Source organism: Coturnix japonica, chromosome 1 (assembly GCF_001577835.2).
Source record: "Coturnix japonica isolate 7356 chromosome 1, Coturnix japonica 2.1, whole genome shotgun sequence".
Classification (NCBI taxonomy): domain Eukaryota; kingdom Metazoa; phylum Chordata; class Aves; order Galliformes; family Phasianidae; genus Coturnix; species Coturnix japonica.
In genome coordinates, this window is record NC_029516.1 from 123617826 (window position 1) to 123639525 (window position 21700).

The following is a 21700-nucleotide window of genomic DNA, read 5'->3' on the forward strand; positions in this document are numbered from 1 at the left end:
GTTTGTCTCAGTTTCACCCCCCAAACCACCATTTCTTTTCCTATTTGTAGTGTTTAGTACTAGTATGTGGACTGTATGGCTGGCACAAATAACAGCTTACTCAGGCTGACAGTTAAGCAATCCCAAGCAGATTCACCTTGGCTCTCACCCAGCAGCTGTCTGTAGCCCAGTCCCTTGCTGAGCTGCCCGCTTGCTTTTGAGCAAGGAGCAGACAGTTAGCCAAGGCAGGATGCCAAGACACAGAAGTGCCTGCTTTTATGGCTAGACCTTATGGGAGCATTGAGCTATCTGCTTGGCAGTCTCTAAGCAGACTATGGCAGAGACTCAGTGCTCCTTGCAGCAGGACAAGCCATTACCACAGGCTGTTGGGTGTCAGCCTTGGGCTTCTCCTCCTCTCTCCCCACCAAGCTGGAGGCTTTGTAGTGTTTCTCCATGCAGCCTGGTCTCTTGCTTTGTAAGTATGCACCTTGTCATAGGTATGACCTTCTCAAATGTGACATATTCAGTTATTCTTTTTTGTGGGGGTCAGCACTCTACACTTAGTGTGGCTGCATCCTGGGGATTTTGCTTGTGATGTCTGTCTTCTAATTGAGTCTACAGCTCATTTCGTACTGACATTTTCTGTTTACAATTTTACTTCTTCAGATCTCTGTTGAAGAACTTGAGAGAAGTTTGGTTGTAAAGGTCAACAGGGATGCAGTTATGAAAATAGCTGTCTCAGGGGACCTGTTTACCCTAGTCAGAGGTCTGTATCAGCTGAACCTGACAGTAGGAGGCATTCCCTTCAAAACAAAGGACCTTATTGTGCCGGTAAGAACAGCACGATTGCTTCTGTTGTTTTGTAGGTCTGAAGGGCTTGATTTCATTGGTTTCTGTTGGGGTAATGTGGAACCCTTCTGAGAGCAGTTCAGCCTGCCCTGAAACAGGCAGCATTATCGCCTTTTGGACACAGATTTCTCTCTGCTGAGTATAGAGAGAGCTGAAGCCAGGAGCAAAGCTGAAACTGTTGGTGAGGTTGGGTGAGATGTATCCCACTCCAGGCCTGCAAAATTAGGATACCACAGGGCTGGAGCACATGACATAGTCCTTTGGTGCTGTAGGACCCAAGGGAAAACAGGAGCCTGTTTTTCTTCATCTCTTCCTAATTCAAGTAGTTAGAGCATACAGATGAAAGGTAGGGCACTCTGTGGATAAGACTAGATGATGCTGCGTGTCTGAAATAGCTTCTGCTCAGACTGTCTTGTATGTCCACCACACACAGAGCTGGCACCTTGAAACCCAAATTGGCATCTCCTTATTTTTAAATGAGGTGACAAGCTGGTGGCTCAGGGGCAGGCAGCACAGCAGCTGAGGCAGGGTTCTTTTCCTCCCATGGAGTCATTCAGGGCCAATGCTTCTGTGAAGCACTGAGCCAGGGGTGTGGCCTGGATATTGATTAAGTGCCAAAAACTCCTGAGGTTTTTATCCTGGCTCAGACACTTAGTTCTCTCTGCTTCAGTTAACTGGGGAGAATGGTGCTGGTTGAGGCACTTTGCAGGGAGTCTTCTCTTTACATACTATCATGTGTTTTAATGCTGGAGTTGGGTCCAGGATAACTACACAAGAAGCTGGAAGGAACAAGGTGTGCAGAGTAGCATGCACAACCACCCCTCCCTAAAGCCAGAACACAGCTTCTGCCATGACTGAGTCCAACATGATGTGTGCAGTGACACACAGGATTTATTTTCCCTTCCATTTAGTCTCCACTGCTTGCAATGCAGAATTATGGGAGTCACAAAGCTCTAGCTATAAGGCTTTAGAATGAATTGCAACGATTATGTGCAGCATGTAGAAGCAACAGAATCATTAAAACCAAATCAGTGGTTGCCCTAGCCAGCTCCCTTTAGTCCTGAAGAAACAAGCTGAGCCCAGAGCAGTTCCATGGGGAATACTGACCATATATTTCCTTCAGACTGCAGGATCAGGCTTGCCACCAGTTGGTTTCCATGTTTTTGGCATGTCAAAGTGATTTATCCTATTTGATATCATAATATCCTCTGTACCTGAAATAGCTATTCTTCACTCAACAGTAGTTTAAGGTGTGAGATAGTGATTTTCTTCCTAGATAAACCCTCGGCTGGATGGCTGCTTGCGGGCATGGAACTGGCTGAACGGGGAGGACAGCACTATCCAAGAGACCATAATGATGAATGAAAAGATGCAGTGCTTTTCTGTAGCAGGACGAGGGTCTTTCTATCCTGGCCGAGGTTTTGCTATATTTAATCTTACTTACAGTAAGTACTTTTGTTGTTTTTTTTCTGACTGTTGTCCTGCCATTAAACAAATGTGGTTAATAAACAACAGAAATTTTGTTTTAAGTCTGTACTTCTTGTCAGACAATCGGAGACAATTTCTATTGGACTTGATTTTTTACAGTTCTGTCGTTATGCCTAGCTCAGTGTTGATTAATGCAGAAGAGACTGGCAGCTGAGGATGGCGAGGAAGTGGCTAAAGTTGTGATTCACAGCTAAGGAAGGTGTATTTGTCATGGCTAGTTAGTAAGGACATGGCCAGCACAAGTTAGGTTCTCTTTGTGTGGCTCCAGCAGTGCATTTAACACCTCAGCTGACTCCAGCTCAGTTGCAACACAGGGAGCTTCACAGTCCCTCTGTCAGCAGAGAAGATGCCTCCAGCCCTGTGCATTATCCTGAATGAAGAGAACTACAAGTTGTCGTGTCAGCTGTCTGTCACAGAATCATAGAATCCTTAGAGTTGGAAGGGACCTCTGAAGGCCATCTAGTCCAACTCCACTGCATTGAACAGGGACACCACAGATAGATCAAGCTGCCCAGGGCCTTACCCAGCCTGGCCTGTTTAGCAATTTGTTTACCATACAGATTCAAATGCTGCAACATACGGACAAAGCGTAGATGAGAGTGTTTCACACAGATGAGTCCTCAGCACCCTCATTTTTAGGTCCTTTTTTCACCTACAGACAATAATCCTGCTCTTTTACTGGGGAGATTATTTACGTTTATATTTATTGCAAAATATGATGATCCAGCATAGCTAATACATGTGGAAAGGCTGCAGAGGCAGCGGCCTTCATAGCCAGCATCAGTTTTGGAATTACAATTTTAATTCCAAGTTCAACAGGTGAAATTCAACATCACACGATTCTGACAGGGTGATGATCAGGAGGTGATTAGTTGGTGATCGTAGTAGTGTGCTCTTTCAGTTTAAAACGGGCTTTTATATATATGTCAGATGTAGATGCCTCAATGATATTTTGACAGTCAAGAACAATGCCAGAACTGGGTGCCATGCCTCACAGCAGTTCTCTGAATGTCATGGCTTGACAGCCATGGGAATTTGAATCTCCCTTTGTGATAAAAAACTGAACTTTGTCCTTTGGCATTCTGAACAGCAGTAGATTACAGAAAGTAAAACGAGGAAACAGATGCCAGTTTCTTCTCTGATTGTATGTTCAGGTGCTTTGGCAAGAAGTGTAGCAGTCCATCCATGTGCTCATCCCTCCATCCTCTTCTCCCAACAGAAACTGCACATTCTACCATTTCACCTGTTATGTCTGTCTTGCTACTTTTTGTAGTGCAACCTTCCTCTGGAAATGAAACCAAAACAAGTTGGAAAATAGAATTAAATGCTGTAATTCAGCCAGCAACAGATACCGGTGTGATGCTTGCTCTGGTTACAGAAGAAGCATCTGTCCCTCTATCGCTGTCTTTGATCGACTATCACTCCACAAAGAAACTAAAACAACAGGTACAGACTAAGCATTTTTCTACAGAAGACTCCTTGCTATTCTGGGGAGCTGGTAGTCATTGTCACAAAACATCTGTCAAGTTATGCCTGCTTATTTGCACTTGCCAGTTCAGAACGTGGTATGGGACTGGAGTGCTGAAGTCTTGCCCCTTAAGGATCTGTGTTGGACAGTTCTCATGAACTCCCAGCAAATGTAGTCTAAGTAAAAGATGGAGCTAGTCTTTCGAATGCCAGCATATTTTGTTAGAATTTTCTGGCATAAAAGCTGTTCAGTGTCATAAGCGAAGAATTTCCATTCTCTGGAGCTCTTCAGTAATAATCACAAAGCAGACAAGTTTAGGTGTTACTCCAGACCGTGTGTAAATGTGACTAGGTATAATTCAGCTCACTGCCTCCTAACTCTTCTTTCCCTTAATGTCTAGTTTGTCATCTTGGCTGTGGAGGACACAGTTGTGTCCAGACTGGCACTGAATCTTTGCGATAAGAAGGAACATTCTGTGGACATCCTAATCAAGAAAGACCAGATATCCCTGAGGGCAGATGGGATGGAAGGAGAGAGTGAATTAAGCACCTCTGAGTTAGAGGACAGCCTGTCCATCTTGGAGAGCAATTTGCAGTCAGCGGTGAAGACGTACTTGGGAGGATTGCCAGGTGAGCAGCCAGTTTCCTAGCAGGGTGTTCAGACTCTCACCTCACCTTGATGAGCTGGCAGTCAGGAAAACTGTCTCAACTCATTGAAACAGGAGCCTCGTTCTGTGTTTCTGCTTGAGCAGGCTTTGTCTGCAATACAGGCATCTGATCTCCAGAGATGTGAGAGTGTACTTGACTTTTTTTCCTGAATGATTGTGTCCTTTGAGGAGAGTGGGAGGCGGAAATAGGAAGAGAAGGTCTTACTGGTCAGCAATAGGGATGGTTTTTCTGAAGGGCAACTATAAGCAGAATCATTGCCTTAAACATAGTGTAATCCATAGGACTTGTACCTGATGTTCCTTTTAAATATATTAATATTCATTAGGTGAGAATGTATGAGCTTTGTGTTCTTACCTAAATTCTCCTTGTGGGGAGATCTCAGTTCTCATCTGTACTCCACAGCAGATGTTATAAATGCCATCAGCTTTGATAGGAAGTGTCAGAATTGGCCCAAGGATGCTGTGAGGGCTAAACATTTCGTGCCATAGCACACAGCACCTGGCTTTCCAGCTTCTCAAACATATGCGTCAAAGTTTTCTGCTGTTTTACATCTAAAATCTAATCTCATGGTCTGACTCCCAGGTCTGTATGGGCTCCTGGTATAGAAGTTCTCTGATAAAATGACTCATTCCAGTGGTCTTGAGTAGCTTGACATTGTCTGACATGTTTAAATTCACATGAGGTTCTATCAGACAGGTGCCCAGTTCTTTGTATGAGTACAGCGCTCTAAAAGAGCAATTATGATCATCTGAGCGTAAGTATGACGGGTGTTTTTGCAGAAGATGCCCTCACAGATGCCTGTTTCTTTTTTGGTGCAGATGTTAACGTCACTGCCACTCCGGTCACAGCATCCTACCACGGCTGCATGACGGTGAAGCTGAAGGGCAAGGCGCTGGACTTGGACGAGGCGCTGTACAAGCACAGCGACATCACATCCCACTCTTGCCCTCCGGTTGAGGCAGGTCCATAGGTACCACTGCAATGCGAAAGTTTTGTACTCACAAACTTTCAGTGCTTTTTTTTTCCTCGTTTTTTGTTTGTTTTTGTTTTTTTTTAAGATATAAATTATTCAGACCTACCGCACTGCGTGTATAGTTTCTCTTAAACACTGAAGTTATGTAGGAGCTACTGATCCTTACGTCAGATTGATTATTGAAATACTCCTTTGCTTCGAGGTCTAGAGGTTGTAATATATTTGTAAATAGTCCAGAAGAGTAATATTAAACAAGGCAAAAGTACAGAATATACTTAAAGCGAATGTTATGTTTAGACTGTAAGAGACAGTTTTATCTGTAATTCGGAAAACCTGGTAATATATGAGTGTGGACTGGAAGAAAAATAATAATTCTGTATTATTTTTATTACCAACACCGCTTTCTGATCTGCAAAATATGAAAGAATAAAATATTTACATACAAGTTCTTAATTTACCTGTACTCCGGTTATTCTGTACTCTGCTCATTGGCAATGGTATCTCAGTTTCATCTTCAGATGAATCACAGAATCACAGAATTGTAGGGGTTGGAAGGGACCTCTAGAGATCATCGAGTCCAACCCCCCTGCCAAAGCAGGCTCCCTACACCACGTCACACAGGTAGGCGTCCAGGCGGGTCTTGAATATCTCCAGAGAAAGAGACTCCACCACCTCCCTGGGCAGCCTGTTTCAGTGCTCCGTCACCCTCACTGTAAAGAAGTTCTTCCGCGCATTCGTGCAGAACTTCTGATGAAACTAATGAGCATTTCTGTTTCATTTTGGTTTTGTTTATAGGCTGGAGGTTACATGCTTAAGTCGATATTCCATGGGCTGGAGAGCAAATGGTTGTTGCTATTGTTATTGCTGCAGTTTCTGGTACTGCAGATAGAAGACTCAATCGTGACCTTTAGAAAAATTCTGTTCAGCAGAGAATGGGAAACAAAACTGGGTCAGCAGGAAACAGAAGGAAAGGCTCCATAAGCTGAAAGCCATATGGCTTTTGTGTCAGTAACCACTGAAGCTAATGATGAGGTGTCAAGGACTGGGAATATTATGTGGTGATGACATTTTTTTGCTGCTCGATTTTTAGGTTGGCTCTTTCACCGTGAGCATAATGGGAGAACAGAGGCTTGTGATTGTGAGAGCTCGCCAGGCCAAATTGCAGTGCAGTGAGAATATGCCTGTGGGTTTGCTCAGGAGAAGCTGTAGCACCATGAAGTGCATTTAACTGTTAAGCTGTCATGCAGTTGGAGCAGGCTTTGCTTCCCCTGCCTCAAGATGCTTAAACCTTGCTTTATTTGGTCCTTGTTGTCCATCAGGTTAGAGTAAACTGAGACAGTGAGAGAGATGCTGTGATGGAAATCCAAATACTGGGAGGCTAAGGTGACCCAGATATTGCAGATTAGTCTAATAATCTGCATGTGACAACATCTGTGACCAAGTTGTGGAGACACAGCAGCCCCAAAGGAAAGGATGGAGGGGCAAGACTATCCCAAACTTTTCCTGGTGTTCTGCTTTATTTAACAGTGGAAAGTACATGACATCGTAGCTCCATATCATGGCCGAGTGAAGCAGCAGTGATGCAGTGTGGCAGCAAAGATGAGAGCTTATCACTTTCATCCAGCCTACTCTTTTGCGCTTAGAAAAAGACCTGTAAGAAGGCCTTTTTATGCTCAGGTATGACCAGATGCCAGTCTGAAAGGATAACTGCTAACTAAGACAGCAATAACAGGCAGGCTTGCTAGCAGACTGTACATGGATAGTAAAACACAGAAGTAGTCCTGTGCTTTTGCTTTTTGTTGCTAAGCAAGAGAAAGCAACTTATTCCCAAGAGCAGCTTTCTGCTACAGTCAGTGATTCTGCATCAGCTGGAGATGTGATGGAGAAGCTAAGAAACTGTGTCTGTGATTCCAGAGAGAGCTGGGAATCCTGAAGGTACCACGGTAAGTAGCACTTCCTCACTGTGGTGGTTTGTTTTCTGTTTCTTTTTCCTGGTTGTTCACCAGAATATGTCTTCTACTATTTTAACTTGGAGGAGCTCTAATGAAAACAGGACAAACTTAGAAGATGAAACAAACCGTGTTAACTTTGTTCTTTGAAGAGAAGTGTGTTAGCAACCAAGTCTTATGTCTACCTTTCTTTTCTTCCTTTTTTTTTTTCCTGGTATATTTTTTGTCGTGGTTCCCAAGAAAATAACATGTGGCACAAGTGAATCACCAATACTCCTGACCTTTGTGTTAATGTAAGTGGTACTATTTATGAGGCCAGATACTGGAAACATGAATCCTGCGGTACACTGTGCTAGTCTGCAGTCTCAGGCTTAATACTATGTGAAAGAGACTGTAATTCCATCTACTAAAAGCAGACTAATTCAGAGCTAAAAATATCTCCAGGGCTTTGCATGTCTATGTGTGTATGTGGAGATACTTTGCAGAGATCACAACAACCCCCAACCCAAAATGTGCTTTCGAAGAGAAAGGCAGAGTCTGGAGAATTACAGAAAGGGGTTGGGGGGAGGGGAACTTCTGTTTCAAGCTTGACTGCTTTAATACTGTAATACTGGAGGAAAAGGCAGCTGCTTCTGTGTACTGTTGAGAAGAGGAGAATAATAATAATAAACATTCCTTTATTCCTCTTCAATCACTGTGCTTCAACCCAAGAGAAATACTGTTCAATTAGCAATCGAGCTGCTCAACTCAGAAGGAAAGGGTCTGTTCTGGGTTTTGAGTCCAAAAGTTCAAAGGTGTCCAGAAATGAATGGAGGTGGTGCAAGTCCACTCGTGTTCCACTCAATGTGTGATTGGGGTGGTTGTGTTCTTCCTAATATGCATTTGCACAAAAAAAGGGCATTTGGATGTGTTAGATTTTTACTCGGAAGAAAAATAGTGGTCTCCGTATTGACTTCTGTTTCTCTTAATTGGATTCAGATCCTTGACCTCGCCAGCAGTAGGCACCTTGTCATTGACCTTAGCATTGCTTGTCTAAAACTTCATGTATCAGAAAAGAAATGTAAAGGAGAAAAACATGGCTTTTATGAGCCACATAATTTAACCTCTGATTTTATGCATATTAGTACCAGTTTTTGTAAAAAAACTTAAGAGGTAGAGCACATGAATTGACAGAAGTTCATGAAAGGTGGAAAGTATTATGTAAAAGGATGATAGTTCTTTGCTCTATTTTCAGCTGGTCTGATGGTGTCACTTCCTTTCATAGGAAACTGTCAAATAGGCTGGTTTTGTTTATATAGCGTTTCTTTATATTTCCATAATATGAAGCAGCTGCTTTAAAGTCAAGTGAGAAATACCTTCCTTTCCCCACTCTGCTCTTCGGCATTCAGGAAATTTCTGTAGATTCATTGCTGTCTAGACAGTGAGATCTACAGAGCAAGCGGCGGCATCATCCCTCTTTCAGAGGCAAAATGCAGTGGTGGGATGCAGACATCTGATGGGTTTTCATGCTGTCGTAGCCACTTCTGCCACAAAATAAGTAACCCGAGTGCTGAAGGATCTCAACTTATGATCATGCATGCACAGTGAGGGGAACACCAGAAGGCTGAGCTGCTGTTCAGTAAGACCTGGACAGGCTGCTGAGTTGTGTGGAAAGGAACTGTAAGAAGTTCAACGAGAGCAAGTGTAGAGTCCTACACCTGGGGAGGAATAACTGAATGCATCAGTACAGGTTGGGGGCTGACCTGTTCAATGATTCTGTGACAGGGTACAAACGACTTTGTTCCTATCAGTGACACTGTTGCAAGTATTGCTGCTTTGCCTTGCCAAAGGGTTTTCAGTTTTGTACAACAGGAAAAAGTAAGAGGGAATTCCAACCTTTCATCAGCTCTCTTTCAGTGGTTGCAGAATTACAGGACCAGCGCTTGATAAGCTTAAAAATAAAGAACTGGGATTCTGGTTATGATCCTCTTTTCACTAGGAAGGAATCAATTCCAATGCTAAAGTGCAGATTAAGTATCTGTCTGGAAATGGCATTTTCAGCACGCTGACATAGCATTTCACTATGCAGACTGGATTGGTACAAGGGACAGATAAATCCACTAAAATTCGCCTTTCTGTTTCAAACTGAAGGAACTATTCAGTGTGTTTCCCTCTGTTCTTTCTTCTGTCTTCATAAATATAACAGCCTGAGATACGGCATAAATATACACAGTCAATTTTATTGGAAAATAATTGACACACTTTTTTTATTGGTACAACGCTTTCACAAAAAAAAAATGGGTTCTTAAATAAATAACACAAGCAAACAAACACCAAGTTTCTTCTTACCCAAAGCAATTAACTTGTAGGGCTCTGGAATGCTCATTCAGACAACACAGACTAAAACCCTCCTATGCTGGTTTATGAAAGCAGAGAACATATCCAGAGTTGTTTGCTTCAATTCTCCTCTTGAAGAAAAACCACTCTGCAGTATATGGAGAAGGAAAGGACTGGTGGTAAGCAGAAAGCAGTACTGCATTTGACCGCAGGCAGACTGGGTGGTGACCTGTCACCCCGCTGGTGATGAGCCTGCCCTGACACTTGCAGGTTTCTGCTCTGCTTAGTGAGATGTGCCTAAAAGCAGAGTGGCTGTAACACACTCTGTAGTGGGTTCCTTGGAGAGTTCTAATTAGTGCCTGCACAGCACAGGGTTTCCAAAGGGTTCTGAAAAACAATGCCTGCTAACTACCTAAAATAAATACTCAGTCCTACGGAGCATATGGTGGAGGCTTTTCTCCAGGCAAGAAGTAAGTTGGTGCATAGAGGGGTGGAGCATTGGGGGGAAGACCGTAGCTGGAGCTGGACTGAGATGGAGGCTGAGTTTCTTCTGATAAAGAAATGTCAGTAGATGATGTTCCTGGAAAATTGCTGGCAGGCTGTATGTAGACAAAGAAAAATATTTTCTTCAATAAACAATTAAGACCCCATTTTGTAGCTCTGAGTTGTTTGTCATAAAAGTATTATCCAGTATGCCCCTATGGTTAATTTTCTCTTGTGTTGCAGCGTAACTCTCCAAACACCTGCTTAAGGGTAGCAAATACAGCTTATAGTGAAAGAATACAGATTCCATCTGTAACCCAAGTCATTTTATTGTGCGTACAGCTAAGCAACAGAACAGGAATTTCTGCAGGTTTCCTGGGTGAGGCCCGGCACAAAACTGGCTGCTTAAGTTCTATGGAGCTGCTAGTCTTCAGGCATCACTGACATTTAACTGATCTCAGAGTTGTAATACTTGCTTAACTGAAGGGTCTTATTGTTATGCCAAATGCAGACTTCTCTTACACAAAAAAATCACAGGCATGTGTCTCCCTGTAGCTTTTTCAGCTCTCTTAGTTATAATGGGGCTTTGGCTGGAAAGAGGCGTGACAAATGACCTTAGGAAAACAGCCCATGCTGAGTAACGACCAGGGTTTGTTCAAACATAAGGATGCATCCAGGGACTAAGGTTTTGGATACAATCCTACTACTACTTTAAGCCAAGTTTTGCCATTTATCTCAAGAGGGTCAGGATTTCACTCCTCCCCTCACATGCCAACGCATGCCAGTCCATGGGCTTCATCAGAAGAGTTGTGCTCAGCTCCCTTCAGGTTCAGGCCTAAAGTGCCTGGAATTTAAACAAAAATAGGAATAATGGATCTGTTATTTCAAGGGAAATGAAAAAATCCAAGCAAGAAAACAGTGCTGTCTTGGGTACTTACCATGCAAAAAAAATGCTCTCCATCATTTACCTGACCAGCTGGCAGCTCTCTGACTAAGAATGGCTGTGTCTGAGTTGTTCCAGTAAGGACTGAGTGATGTTGTTATCATATGCCATAGTAAACGAAAGAACTGCTGATTACAGCTTTGTCAAAATGCCTTCCTGTTGTTGTCTCTTTTATTTGCTCACTAAACTAACCATACCTGATCTACCCAGGTATGGTGATGTGTCTAAGCACTGCTACAGCAGAGGTGGAGCCTGGTCTACTTGGAAGCAAAAATGTTACACCTTTGAGGTGCTCATTGGCACACAATGAGGCCTCTGTGTGGTGCTCCAAAAGTCCATGCAAGGCCTGTGTAGACCTTTGGCCCTCAGACAGTCCTTTATGGCTGTCTAGTAAACCTGAGGCCACCTCAGATGTAGTGCCATTAGGTAAGTGTGTCACAGTCATAGGATAACAGGGTTTGATGTCTCCATTCAGGTCCCAATGATGGCACCAAATAAGTGAACAGACCCGCTCAGATGGAGTCTCCTACACTGCAGACATCTAGAGCTTCATTCAGCTGCCTGCACATGAGCATGTAGCCCTTTAGGGGTGCCACACAATGTGCCAAACATCCACACTGATGTGAAGGGACATTGAGACCTGGGCCCTCTAAGAGCAGCAGCAAGTACCAGGTGGCTACCTGGTCTCATTATCACACGGCACAAGACTTCCACATGCCAACAGCTCCTGTGTTTAGCTAGGTTAATCACAGTAGTCCCAGAGTCTTCAAGTACAGCACCAGCCAAGCAGGGCTTGTGGAAGCCTGAATGCAGCAACAGGGCACTGAGAAGGATTGTAAAGGCCTCCAGCCCACAGCTCCCAGTGGAGCTATTTACCAACTTATCTCTGTGCTCATCTCACTTTGCTCACTCTGTGCTGCATTGTCTGAGCATAGCCATGGCCACGACTGATGCCTGTTGTGCCAGGCCCAACACCTTGCCATGGCCAGGGAGGTTCAAAAGGGATATACAGAAACCAGCCTGAGCCTGCAGGGCATGTGTCAACCCCCAGAGCACATCCCAAACTCTCATGAGGTACAGATGTCTAAATGTTGTGTAGTAGGAAAGAGATGTGAAAATACACATTTTAAATAAGTCTCATGTTAAACAGGGAGCCACTGTAGCATGGGCTACCTTCTACAACAGCCCTTTGAGGTTGTGAAGCATCCGGCTTATGGGACGTGCTGCCAAGACCTCTGTGGAGGGAATTAGTTTTGCCTGTGCTCCACAGAGTGTCCCTGGCAGCAGGAATGGTGCATTTTTCACCAAAGCTATTTGATAGCCAGCTGGAATAGGAGCAGGCTATGAAGGTTCAAACTCCTCTGGTAAAGAAGGGTCAAGAGGCCTCTTGCCATCAGGCTATGAGGGCAAAACACTGCAGAGATGGAGATGGCATTGTGTAACAGATCGAGGTTTTCTGATGGAGTGAGAAGGTTGCCATTTTGTACTATACCTGAAGGGGTAACGGGTAGGATGGATATGTAGAAATTGTTGCTGCAGAAGGACAAAATCCAGCGTATGTCAGGATCTGCTGGGCAGGGTTGTACAGGATCTGAGGAGGTGGTGCAGCGCTAAAAGCAATTTGGGACATAGGTACCTGTTGAGCATAGAAAACAACAATTTCATCAGCACTGTGCAGAGGGGTCTGGAGCAGCAACTGGTCCCAACACCACAAATGACATTGTAATTTAACTCCCAGTCTTCCAGCATGAACCAGTACTACAATAATAATAATAATAATAATTAAAAAAAACCCACACATTTAAAACACAGTAAACAGAATGAGAGGAGGGTGTATCTGGAATGAATTTTCTGGCCAGAATTACATGGATATTTTAATCTTCTTTACTTGGAAAGAAGACAGCGGGTGCTTCCCTAGCAGCACTTACAGAAGCACTGGCTGGACTCCAGACCAGAGACACCCTGAAAAGCGCAGCATACAGCTTTGACTGCCTCTTCTTATCCACTCCAGCACCCAGCCCTTCACACTTTGCTGCAGATCCTTTCCTATAGCTACTAGTTGATGCCTCTCTCAGCTTTCCTACACAGTTCTGCAAGAATCTCTCTTTCCACAGCACCTGTTTTTCTTTTACAGCTCCCACTCGTGAAATGGAGTTCTCTTCTGGCTCGGTGGCACCACTTTGTGGCATTCTCCAGTTGCTAGAGGCGAAGATTACAGCAGTAGACGGGCTTGCAGAGTAAATCACCCCAAATCCACTGATCAAGCACCTTATTACCAGGCCATCAGCTTGGAGTCAGTGATGAGGTATGGAGGCTAGTTAGATGCTGATATCAAGTATTTCAGTAGTGGTGCTATGATAAATTAGTCATGTATCATACAAGGTGTCTTTGTTCCAACTGAGATGGAACTGCTTTTCTTCGTAGCGTCTGCTATGATGCTGTCTTGTTTGTAGGAGAAAAGCGATGCTGATAACACACCAACATGTCTAGTTGTTGCTGAGCAGTGTTGTACAAAGCCAAAGCCATTCCAGTTTCTCAGTTCCTACTAGCAAAGGGCTGGGGGAAGGGACAGAGAGAGGAGCCAGGAGGGGACAGAATCAAGACAGCTGACTTAAACTGGCCAAAGGGATATTCCATGCCATATGGTGCCATGTGGAAGGAGAGTTTTGAAGGCGATGGGAGTGCATCTCACTCACTTCCACTTGCTGGGAGTCTAGCTGGGCGTCAGCTGGGGCGTGTTGAACAATTGCTTGTATATCACTTGTTATATATATATATATATATATAAAGTGTATATATATATATAATTTATAAATATATAAAACAAGTGATGTATATATGTATATAATTGTCATGGATATTATCCTTTTTCCCCCTCTTCCTTTTCTCTATCTTAGTAAATAGCTTTTATCTCAACCCACGGGTTCTCCTTTGTTTTTCTTTCCCATTCTCCCCTCCCCCAATCCCACTGAGAAGGGGGGAGTGAGGGAACGACTGAGCCACCTGCTGGTTAAACCACAACACAAGGGTAGACGGAGACGTTTTAAGTTGAAATAAGTCCTTTTAACGCCAAAGTGCACCTTCTTTTGCGAGACATGAGTGTTTAGGGGTTCATTTTGGTTTCCATCTTTGAGCAGTGTGAGGGAAGAATGATAGAATCATAGAATTGCCTGGGTTGAAAAGGACCACAATGATCATCTACTTTCAATTCCCCTGCTATGTGCAGGGTCAAAAAGGAAGAGGAGTGAGCCAACACACTCCTCCAGGACCAGAGGTCATTCAGATGAATGCAATCCTAAACTCAAGGCAGGCAGATTCCTTGGCAAGGTGGGTCAGGAAAACATCTCCAAATCATCAGATGAATACCAGGGCAGGGAAGGGAGATGTTTTAGTTAACTCTTTATAATAGAAGGTAAAGTATTTCATGTGTTTTTGTACCCCTGTCAAACATAAGAAATGATCAAGATATTTTACCATTTTGGTTACTTCTGTTTACATTATGCCTTAATCTGCTTTTGTTAAAGATGACTTTAAGGTAACTGCCTAGCCTGAATCCCATATCCAGGCACAAGGTAGAACTAAAAAGGAAGGTACTGACACAACTGCTGTGGATACTCCAGCAGATCACAGCAGACAGCCCCGGAGTGGCACAGGGTCTACAGAGAACTGATACCCCAAGGCTCAGGAGAGGATAAAATGTTTCCCACTGGGCCAGCAAAGGCACAGTGAGCATGCCAGGGTCTGCAGAGAACATGTCACAAGAAAGAAAACCTGCAACAACCATAAGAATACTTCTTTTCTATCAAAAATGTGATGTGTGTAAGAAGCAACTACCCTGTTTTGCAGGCTCTCTCCTTGCAGCGTGTTTTGGCTGCCAGCATTCTGCAGAGATAAACATGATGTTTTGTTGGAGTAGTTGGCCAGCTTTGTGTTTCCTGGAAGCCAACCTCAGAGCTGGGCCCTTAGGCGCTGCTGTGGGCTGCAAGTGACATCCTGAAAGAAAGACAGTTGTCCTCCCACATGTTTTGAAGCCTTTTCTTATTTCAGTCCCATGCTCTCTTCTCTCTTTCTTAAGTCTGATGTTTTCTTGGCCCCCTATGAGATACCCCTTTCATAATTAAAGCAAACAGCACATGAGCAAAGCTGATATACCTCGAAAGAACCCCTGAAAAAGCACAATCTGGAATAAGGAATAGGTATTTCATTTTGGATCACTCATTTATTAACTCTTTCACGAACACAGCATGCATCCTATGCTGGGCTGATGAACAGACATTCTCCTTAAGCTATTAAGGTGTTTTTTCTGCTCCTGCAGCAGAAGAGATATTAAACAGGTTATTCAGGTCAAGTTCTTACTTGGAGCCCCAACAGACCCACTCCAGCAGAGTGCTGGGGTAAGTTGCCGCACATTCCCTTCAAGGCTTTTTGCCACCTAGTTGAAGGACTTAGGGCTAGTCACCCCAAGCTCTGCTTCCCAGCACAGGGAATGCACTAGGACATGGAAAGCAGTTGTCCCAGGAATGTCTCCTCAGCTTGCCGTCCCTTAGGAGCAGTGCAGTGATACCCACCCTTGCAGCACTGAGATCTGCCTGGGCTGGAGCTCACTCCCGCTACAAAGCTTCAGCCCAAATCCTATTTAAGTCTGGGATGATGCAAGGAAGATTTCATGGGCACAGTCTGGCTCTCCACAACTTTTCAAATCTCAGGGAAGCACTAATAGCCCTGGCTCAGATTCCTCAGCAAGAAGCACTAAGAAAGCTTCTCTCAAGCAGCTGTAGTTGTTCACATTTAGCTGGCTGCTGTTTACTGTTAGCTCCTTGCAAAGGTCCCCTCACACAAAGGAAGGGTCAGCTGCACATTGCTTACATGCGAAGGTTCAGTGTGATTGCTTGCTTTAAGTTAGAGAAAGGTGCAAACATTTGCATCTATCTGTGTGGCACAGGGAGCAGCTAGAGAGAGGCAATCTTTGGTGAAACAACACAGGAGGTTAATGTGACCTGAAAATAATTATGTGAATATAAACTTGACAGGTCCTTCAGTGTTAATCCCTATTCTTGGGAAAACAAGTACATAAATCATCACACCATGGACTTGTGTTTTATGTTATCTACAAACTCGCAACCTTTAACTCTGCCCTTGCTCACATGTTCAGTGCTGAATTACAAGGGGAAAAAAAAAAAAAGATGTCACAAATGAAGCACCAGCATCTGTTCATGCAGATGCCTGTTTTTCCCCTTCCACTCATGTATTGACCGGACCTGACCTACTTAGCTGTGAGCAGCTGGCAACTGCTTAGCCTAAATATGTGGCTCCAGACTCCCAGACCACACAGGAAACATGCTTAAAGTGCCTATTTTGTGTACTTAACGCTTGGTTTTTAACTCACTTGATAACATCAGCATGCGCAGAAGTCATTACAGAAGGCAAAAAACTGTAAGCCTTACCATGTCTTTAAATGCTCCAAGAATGGCTGCTGTGATGATCCCCAGAAACAGCCCGATGATGTTCAGGACTGTGGAGGACCACAGCAGCCTATACAGGTGAACCACATCCTGACAACTGCTCACGCCAAGGAATTCGTAGTAGCTGGAGGACTGCTCTGAGCTGAAAGGGAATGCAGACAGCATCACTGCTATGTTTTGCACAAAACAAAGAGAACCAGAGGATCTGAATCCCTCCTGCTTACTTTCCTCTCCGGCAAAGTACTTAATCCACACTCACACCTACGGATGTTAACACTGCTGGGATGAACTGAAGGAAGCTCTGCTTGGCTAAAATAACATTAGACATTTAGTTGTACAAGTATCAACTCTAGTTTAGCTGATCGGTGTTGGCACAAGCAACACTAACTCTTTGCTAAGGGCCTCTGAACAAAGAGATAACCTGGTTATGGGCGCTGCCCTTGCCATTTAGCTACTAGCTAAAACATGCTCAGCACAGCTATTTTTCCCAGTCCACCTGGAAATCTGCTGGCATCTCCAGCAAGCTGCTCAAGCATTAATTCAGCCACATGAATGGAGACTTTGCCAGCTGACCACATTTGTTTATGGTGTCTACAGTCCCAAACGAACAGATGCTACAAAGTACAGTATAAAGATTGACATCTGGATACCAGTGACCAAGGAAATGCATTACTCAGCATACAAGCCCCCTGTGTTGCTTCTCATGCTTCTTATGGCCTCAAGTTGCGCCAGGGTAAGTTTAGGTTGGATATTAGGAAACACCTCTTTACAGAAAGGGTAGTTAGGTACTGGAATAGGCTCCCCAGGGAGGTGGTTGAATCGCCATCCCTGGATGTGTTTAAGAGCCGTTTGGATGTGGTGCTCAGGGATATGATTTAGCAGAGGGTTGTTAGAGTTAGGGTACTATGGTTAGGCTGCGGTTGGACTTGATGATCTTCAAGGTCTTTTCCAACCTGGGTAATTCTATGATTCTATGATTCTCCAGACCTGGGGGGAAATTTTGCCATTACTGATGCAGAAGGACAAACAACCAGGGATTTCTCAGAGGCCACTGGCTGCACACAGGCACTTACTTCTCACAGTTGTACAGGTCACAGCAATAGCATGTATTACTCTTAACTTTCAGCTGGCACCTGGTGTTTAAGGTATAACATGTCACCTGCCAAAAAAAGAAGAGACTGACTTTTAATCTCAGTGTTTCAGTGCAACATACAAGTCACCATACTGACCCCCAAGATGCAGGTACTACAGTGTCACTTACTGTTAAGCAGAAGGATGGTGTGTCAGGGCACAGCAGCGTTTTCTGTCACTGTTACAGTGCTCCACACTACTTTGCTAAAACCCAGAGCTCCCGGCAATCCCTACAACAGTGACACAGTGACAGTGTGTCTGGGGACACACACTATGGTAAACCACTGCATATACCATCCTTTCTACTGTGGAAATGGGCAAAAATACCAGTTTCTCTAAAGAGTTTCTAATAAATGGGAGCTCTTGCCTGTCAGTAACATCCTCCCAAGGAAAGGAAATAATTAAGACCAACAACAGCAACAATATCCAAACCCACAAACAAAACCACTCACAGAAGATCCAAGCACTCCAGCAAATAACTACCATTCACTGCAGACTCCTGATTATAGAGCCCAAAAGACTTATTTTGCAGGCTCCTGAATAGAAAGCTGAAAAGCTTTATTTCTGTGAGCACAAATTGCACGGACTAGGGAGATGTTAGTACAATAAAAGTGGAAACACGTAAACCATTCTCAATCCAGACAAGAAATCCTTATAATGAATACTTAAGTTTGGTAAGTATGTATCTGATTTCCCCCTCTCCAGTTTGCCCTTTCTGACTGTGGAAGGCTAGAAGAATGATAGAAGGAGATAGATTGACAAGATCTTGGACACAGAATCATAGAATGTTTTAGCTACTTCGAAGCTTCAAAATGCATAAAATGTTTGTAGTTGTCTATTTTTATCCCTGCATTTTTAAAGCATGCAAAGAGCAAGACAATTATTTTTAGGAGATCAGTGGATAAACCAAAATAAACAAATTTCTGTGTGGTGTGAGCAAGGGTGGTAGAAACAGACCATTTGTGGGTGTCTTGCATGTCAAGTCATATTTTTCCATTTCAGTGACCAGACATTTAGCTTTTTCATATGATGGTTGTTTTTGCCTCTCTATCCCCTCAGCACAATTCAAGAGATGTTCCCACCTCATAGAAACTGCAAGAAAATCTAATTATTTTTGCTCTGAGCAAATAAAAGAAACATATCCATCAGACTCCATGAGCTGGAGACCACTCAGAAGTGAGATATGGCAATCAAAAGGAAACTCACTCTCAGAAAACAATCTGTCTTCCTGGTTTGGTGTTTGCCTGGAATGCAAAGCAGTTCTCCTGCTCACCAGCTGGTTTACTTCAGGAAAGCAAAAGCCAAGTTCAGATGCAATGGATCAGTAACTGAATTAGCACACGCTGACTCCAGCTCCATAGACAACCAGACAAGAATGTTATTACAAACTAACCACACTTTTTAAAAGATATGTCTGTGGCAGACTTTTTGCTAGAACAGAGAAAGAAGTTCAGGGTGGCCTAAACTGAGACATTCCCAACATCTGCAGAACTAAGGAGATCTCTCCAGGCAGAAGCCTGAGGCTGGGGTCACCTGCAGGGAGTTGAGGTCAATGTGACCCAAGCTTAACACTTAAAAGAGGAATCAGAAGCATTACTTGGGGCCTGAATGTGCATGGATATGTTGGAAGAGGATAGGGTTTGTCTGGGTAGCTCTTGAAGCAAGGAATGAAACATTTTTGGCATGCATTTTCTGGAAACAACAGCATAGTGCCCTAGCAGCAAGATTTAAGCAATATTAACTGCTTAGGTTAGTAATAGACTTTGCTAACCTATCTAGAATTATTAACAGAACAAATGAATATCAGGCTTTTTGAAAGTTTGTTTTCCATCCTGCTCTGCTTGATTTCCATTTCACTCCCATCAATTTACCATAATATTAAAATGAAAAATAGGAAAAGAAACTAGATCTGGATTTCTCCAGAGGCTGTAGCCTTTGGGTATAGGCACTTTTCATATCATTTAATGTCCTTGAGTTAATAAAAACTGCATACAAATCGCAGACATTTTTGGCCTATGCTGGATAAATACAGAGAATATTTGAAGTCTTCTGGACGATGCGGGTCAACAAAAACCTCGTTAGAGAAAGTCAATGTGATAAAAACATTCCAGACATCTCTTATGCAATATATACGCATTGGTAATCATTCAAATCCCAGAGTAGAGTGTTGGATATAAACTTTGATGATGACTCAAAATCTTACTGATTGTAATGATTTGCAGTCATTAGAGCTCAGACAGATGGGGGTTCACTTGTGGGAGGGAAAAACAGTTGGGTTACCATCAACCTACATGCACAGAGACACTCTCAAATAACTTCCTTCCTCCTCCCCAGCCCCTTGAAACACAAGAGAAATGAATATATGAGGAAGCAACTTTGTTTACCTCTGTTTGGTAGGCATCATATAGGAATCCTACTCCACTTGAATAATACTGGCATCTTCTGTTATACAAAGGTCTAGGTTCCTGTAAAGAGAAGAATATCCAGATAAGTACTCAGTCTGGAGGAAGTTTGAAAGTACTGCATCTCATATCCCCATGCCAGATGTTTACAGCTCCATTAAGCTGGAACCAAAGCAGACAGTTGGGTAAGCAGCTCACAGGCTCTGGTATTGGCTTCTTTCCAGAAAAAGATCTCCTCAGTGCTTCATTTTCCTTCCTCAGTTTGCCGCTAAGCTATATGAGAATCATTTACTTTTCACTGTCCCAATCAACTATCTTGAGAGGACATCACCTGGGATTAAAATACTTCCTTCCCCAATGTCAAACAGCACTACTCTGTGAGAATGGCCCAGTCACTCCTTTTCCTGGCAGCTTCTTAACCAGCACAAATAATTACTTTACCAATATGTCCTCAAGTTATGTGACTTTCTTTTAAGGGATTTCAGCAATGTCCATAGTGAAACAAGGTAGAATACCTAAAACTTTAAGCATTCCATTTACTTCATTCACTTCAAAACCAACAAACAAAACAAAAGAATAACAACAGCAAAGAATAATGAAGAAATGAAAGCATTCCAGGGGAAGTATTCTGCCATAAATTTGTTTTTGTCTTATTTTCCATTTATGCTTATTGTAAAAGATGTATTTCGCTGCTCGTAATTTCAGTTTTGCCTGCGACAGTTCCCACAAGCTGACACAAAGGAGGGACACAATGAAATATCCTTGGCTAGATGAAAGACGTGTTTCTGAACTTGGCAGAAGGCCACTTGAAGGCTAGCGGGTGCATGTCTCAGCCAGTTTCAGGACACAAACATATTTGCCTAGGGAGTATTTGGCAGCAGAAGAGTTCTATGTGATCTGGTATACATCCCAAACCAAAGTGTGAGAATGACTTATATTATCATAAAATAGTTTTTCAACTTTTTGTCACTTATCTAGTCTCAAGTCGTGATCTGGACCTTCAAAGCACTCAAATGCCATCATCACCAATGTCGATCAGATCACTCCAAGAGAGAAGATGGGATCTCACTATCAGCTGTTTCCTCTTTCCATGCTAACTTTCAAGCAAAAGACCACTTTGGTTTTTAGCAGAAATTACTGTCAACTAACCTTCACGGCATCAGCCTGGGCTTTAAAGCTTTCTGACCCACCTAGTACTAACCTAGGAATTGCAGAAAGAGCTATGCTCTTTATGATCACTTCTCAGTATTCTACAACATTTGTTAGATAATGAAGTGTGAACTGTATAAATCTGCTGACCCAAAATACTTATCAGTAGAAATACAGAGCTAGGCAGGAATGCAGAGAGGTCAATGAATAAAGCTCATCCAACAACATGTTGGCTTCTCTGATTTCTCTAGCAAACCTAAGAATGTTTGGATACCATTTCCTAAGGGTTAGGGAAAGGTTAACTTCCTGCATCCAAAAATATTTATATCACACAAGTGTTAGAAAAAATGCATTAGTAACTATTATTTTCTCAAGAGGAAATGTAAATACCACACAAACAGCATGCCATGTCTTGAGCTAGGGCAACATTCTTCCACAGG

The 21700-nt window shown here is 43.2% G+C and overlaps 2 protein-coding genes across 3 annotated transcripts in view; one reads left to right on the plus strand and one right to left on the minus strand.

Moving 5' to 3' along the window:
• GAS6 (growth arrest specific 6) overlaps window positions 1-5878 on the plus strand; it is a 31240-nt gene extending 25362 nt beyond the window's left edge. The window contains exons 11-15 of the mRNA XM_015849516.1: window positions 646-810; window positions 2105-2273; window positions 3590-3762; window positions 4185-4413; window positions 5271-5878. Of these exons, the coding sequence (XP_015705002.1) occupies window positions 646-810; window positions 2105-2273; window positions 3590-3762; window positions 4185-4413; window positions 5271-5422 (888 nt within the window). The 3' untranslated portion in view covers window positions 5423-5878. The remainder of the gene's footprint in view (window positions 1-645; window positions 811-2104; window positions 2274-3589; window positions 3763-4184; window positions 4414-5270) is intronic.
• Window positions 5879-9566: 3688 nt separating this feature from the next.
• Window positions 9567-21700, minus strand: part of TMEM255B (transmembrane protein 255B) — a 50239-nt gene continuing 38105 nt past the window's right edge. Inside the window, exons 5-9 of one of the 2 annotated variants that reach the window (XM_015849489.2) lie at window positions 20094-20174; window positions 17652-17737; window positions 16561-16720; window positions 12609-12752; window positions 9567-10289 (exon numbers count right to left, since the gene is read on the minus strand). In XM_015849489.2, the coding sequence (XP_015704975.1) occupies window positions 10122-10289; window positions 12609-12752; window positions 16561-16720; window positions 17652-17737; window positions 20094-20174 (639 nt within the window). In that variant the 3' untranslated portion in view covers window positions 9567-10121. Of the gene's footprint in view, window positions 11018-12608; window positions 12753-16560; window positions 16721-17651; window positions 17738-20093; window positions 20175-21700 lie in introns of both variants that reach the window. The other variant, XM_015849497.2, reaches the window with a different exon arrangement.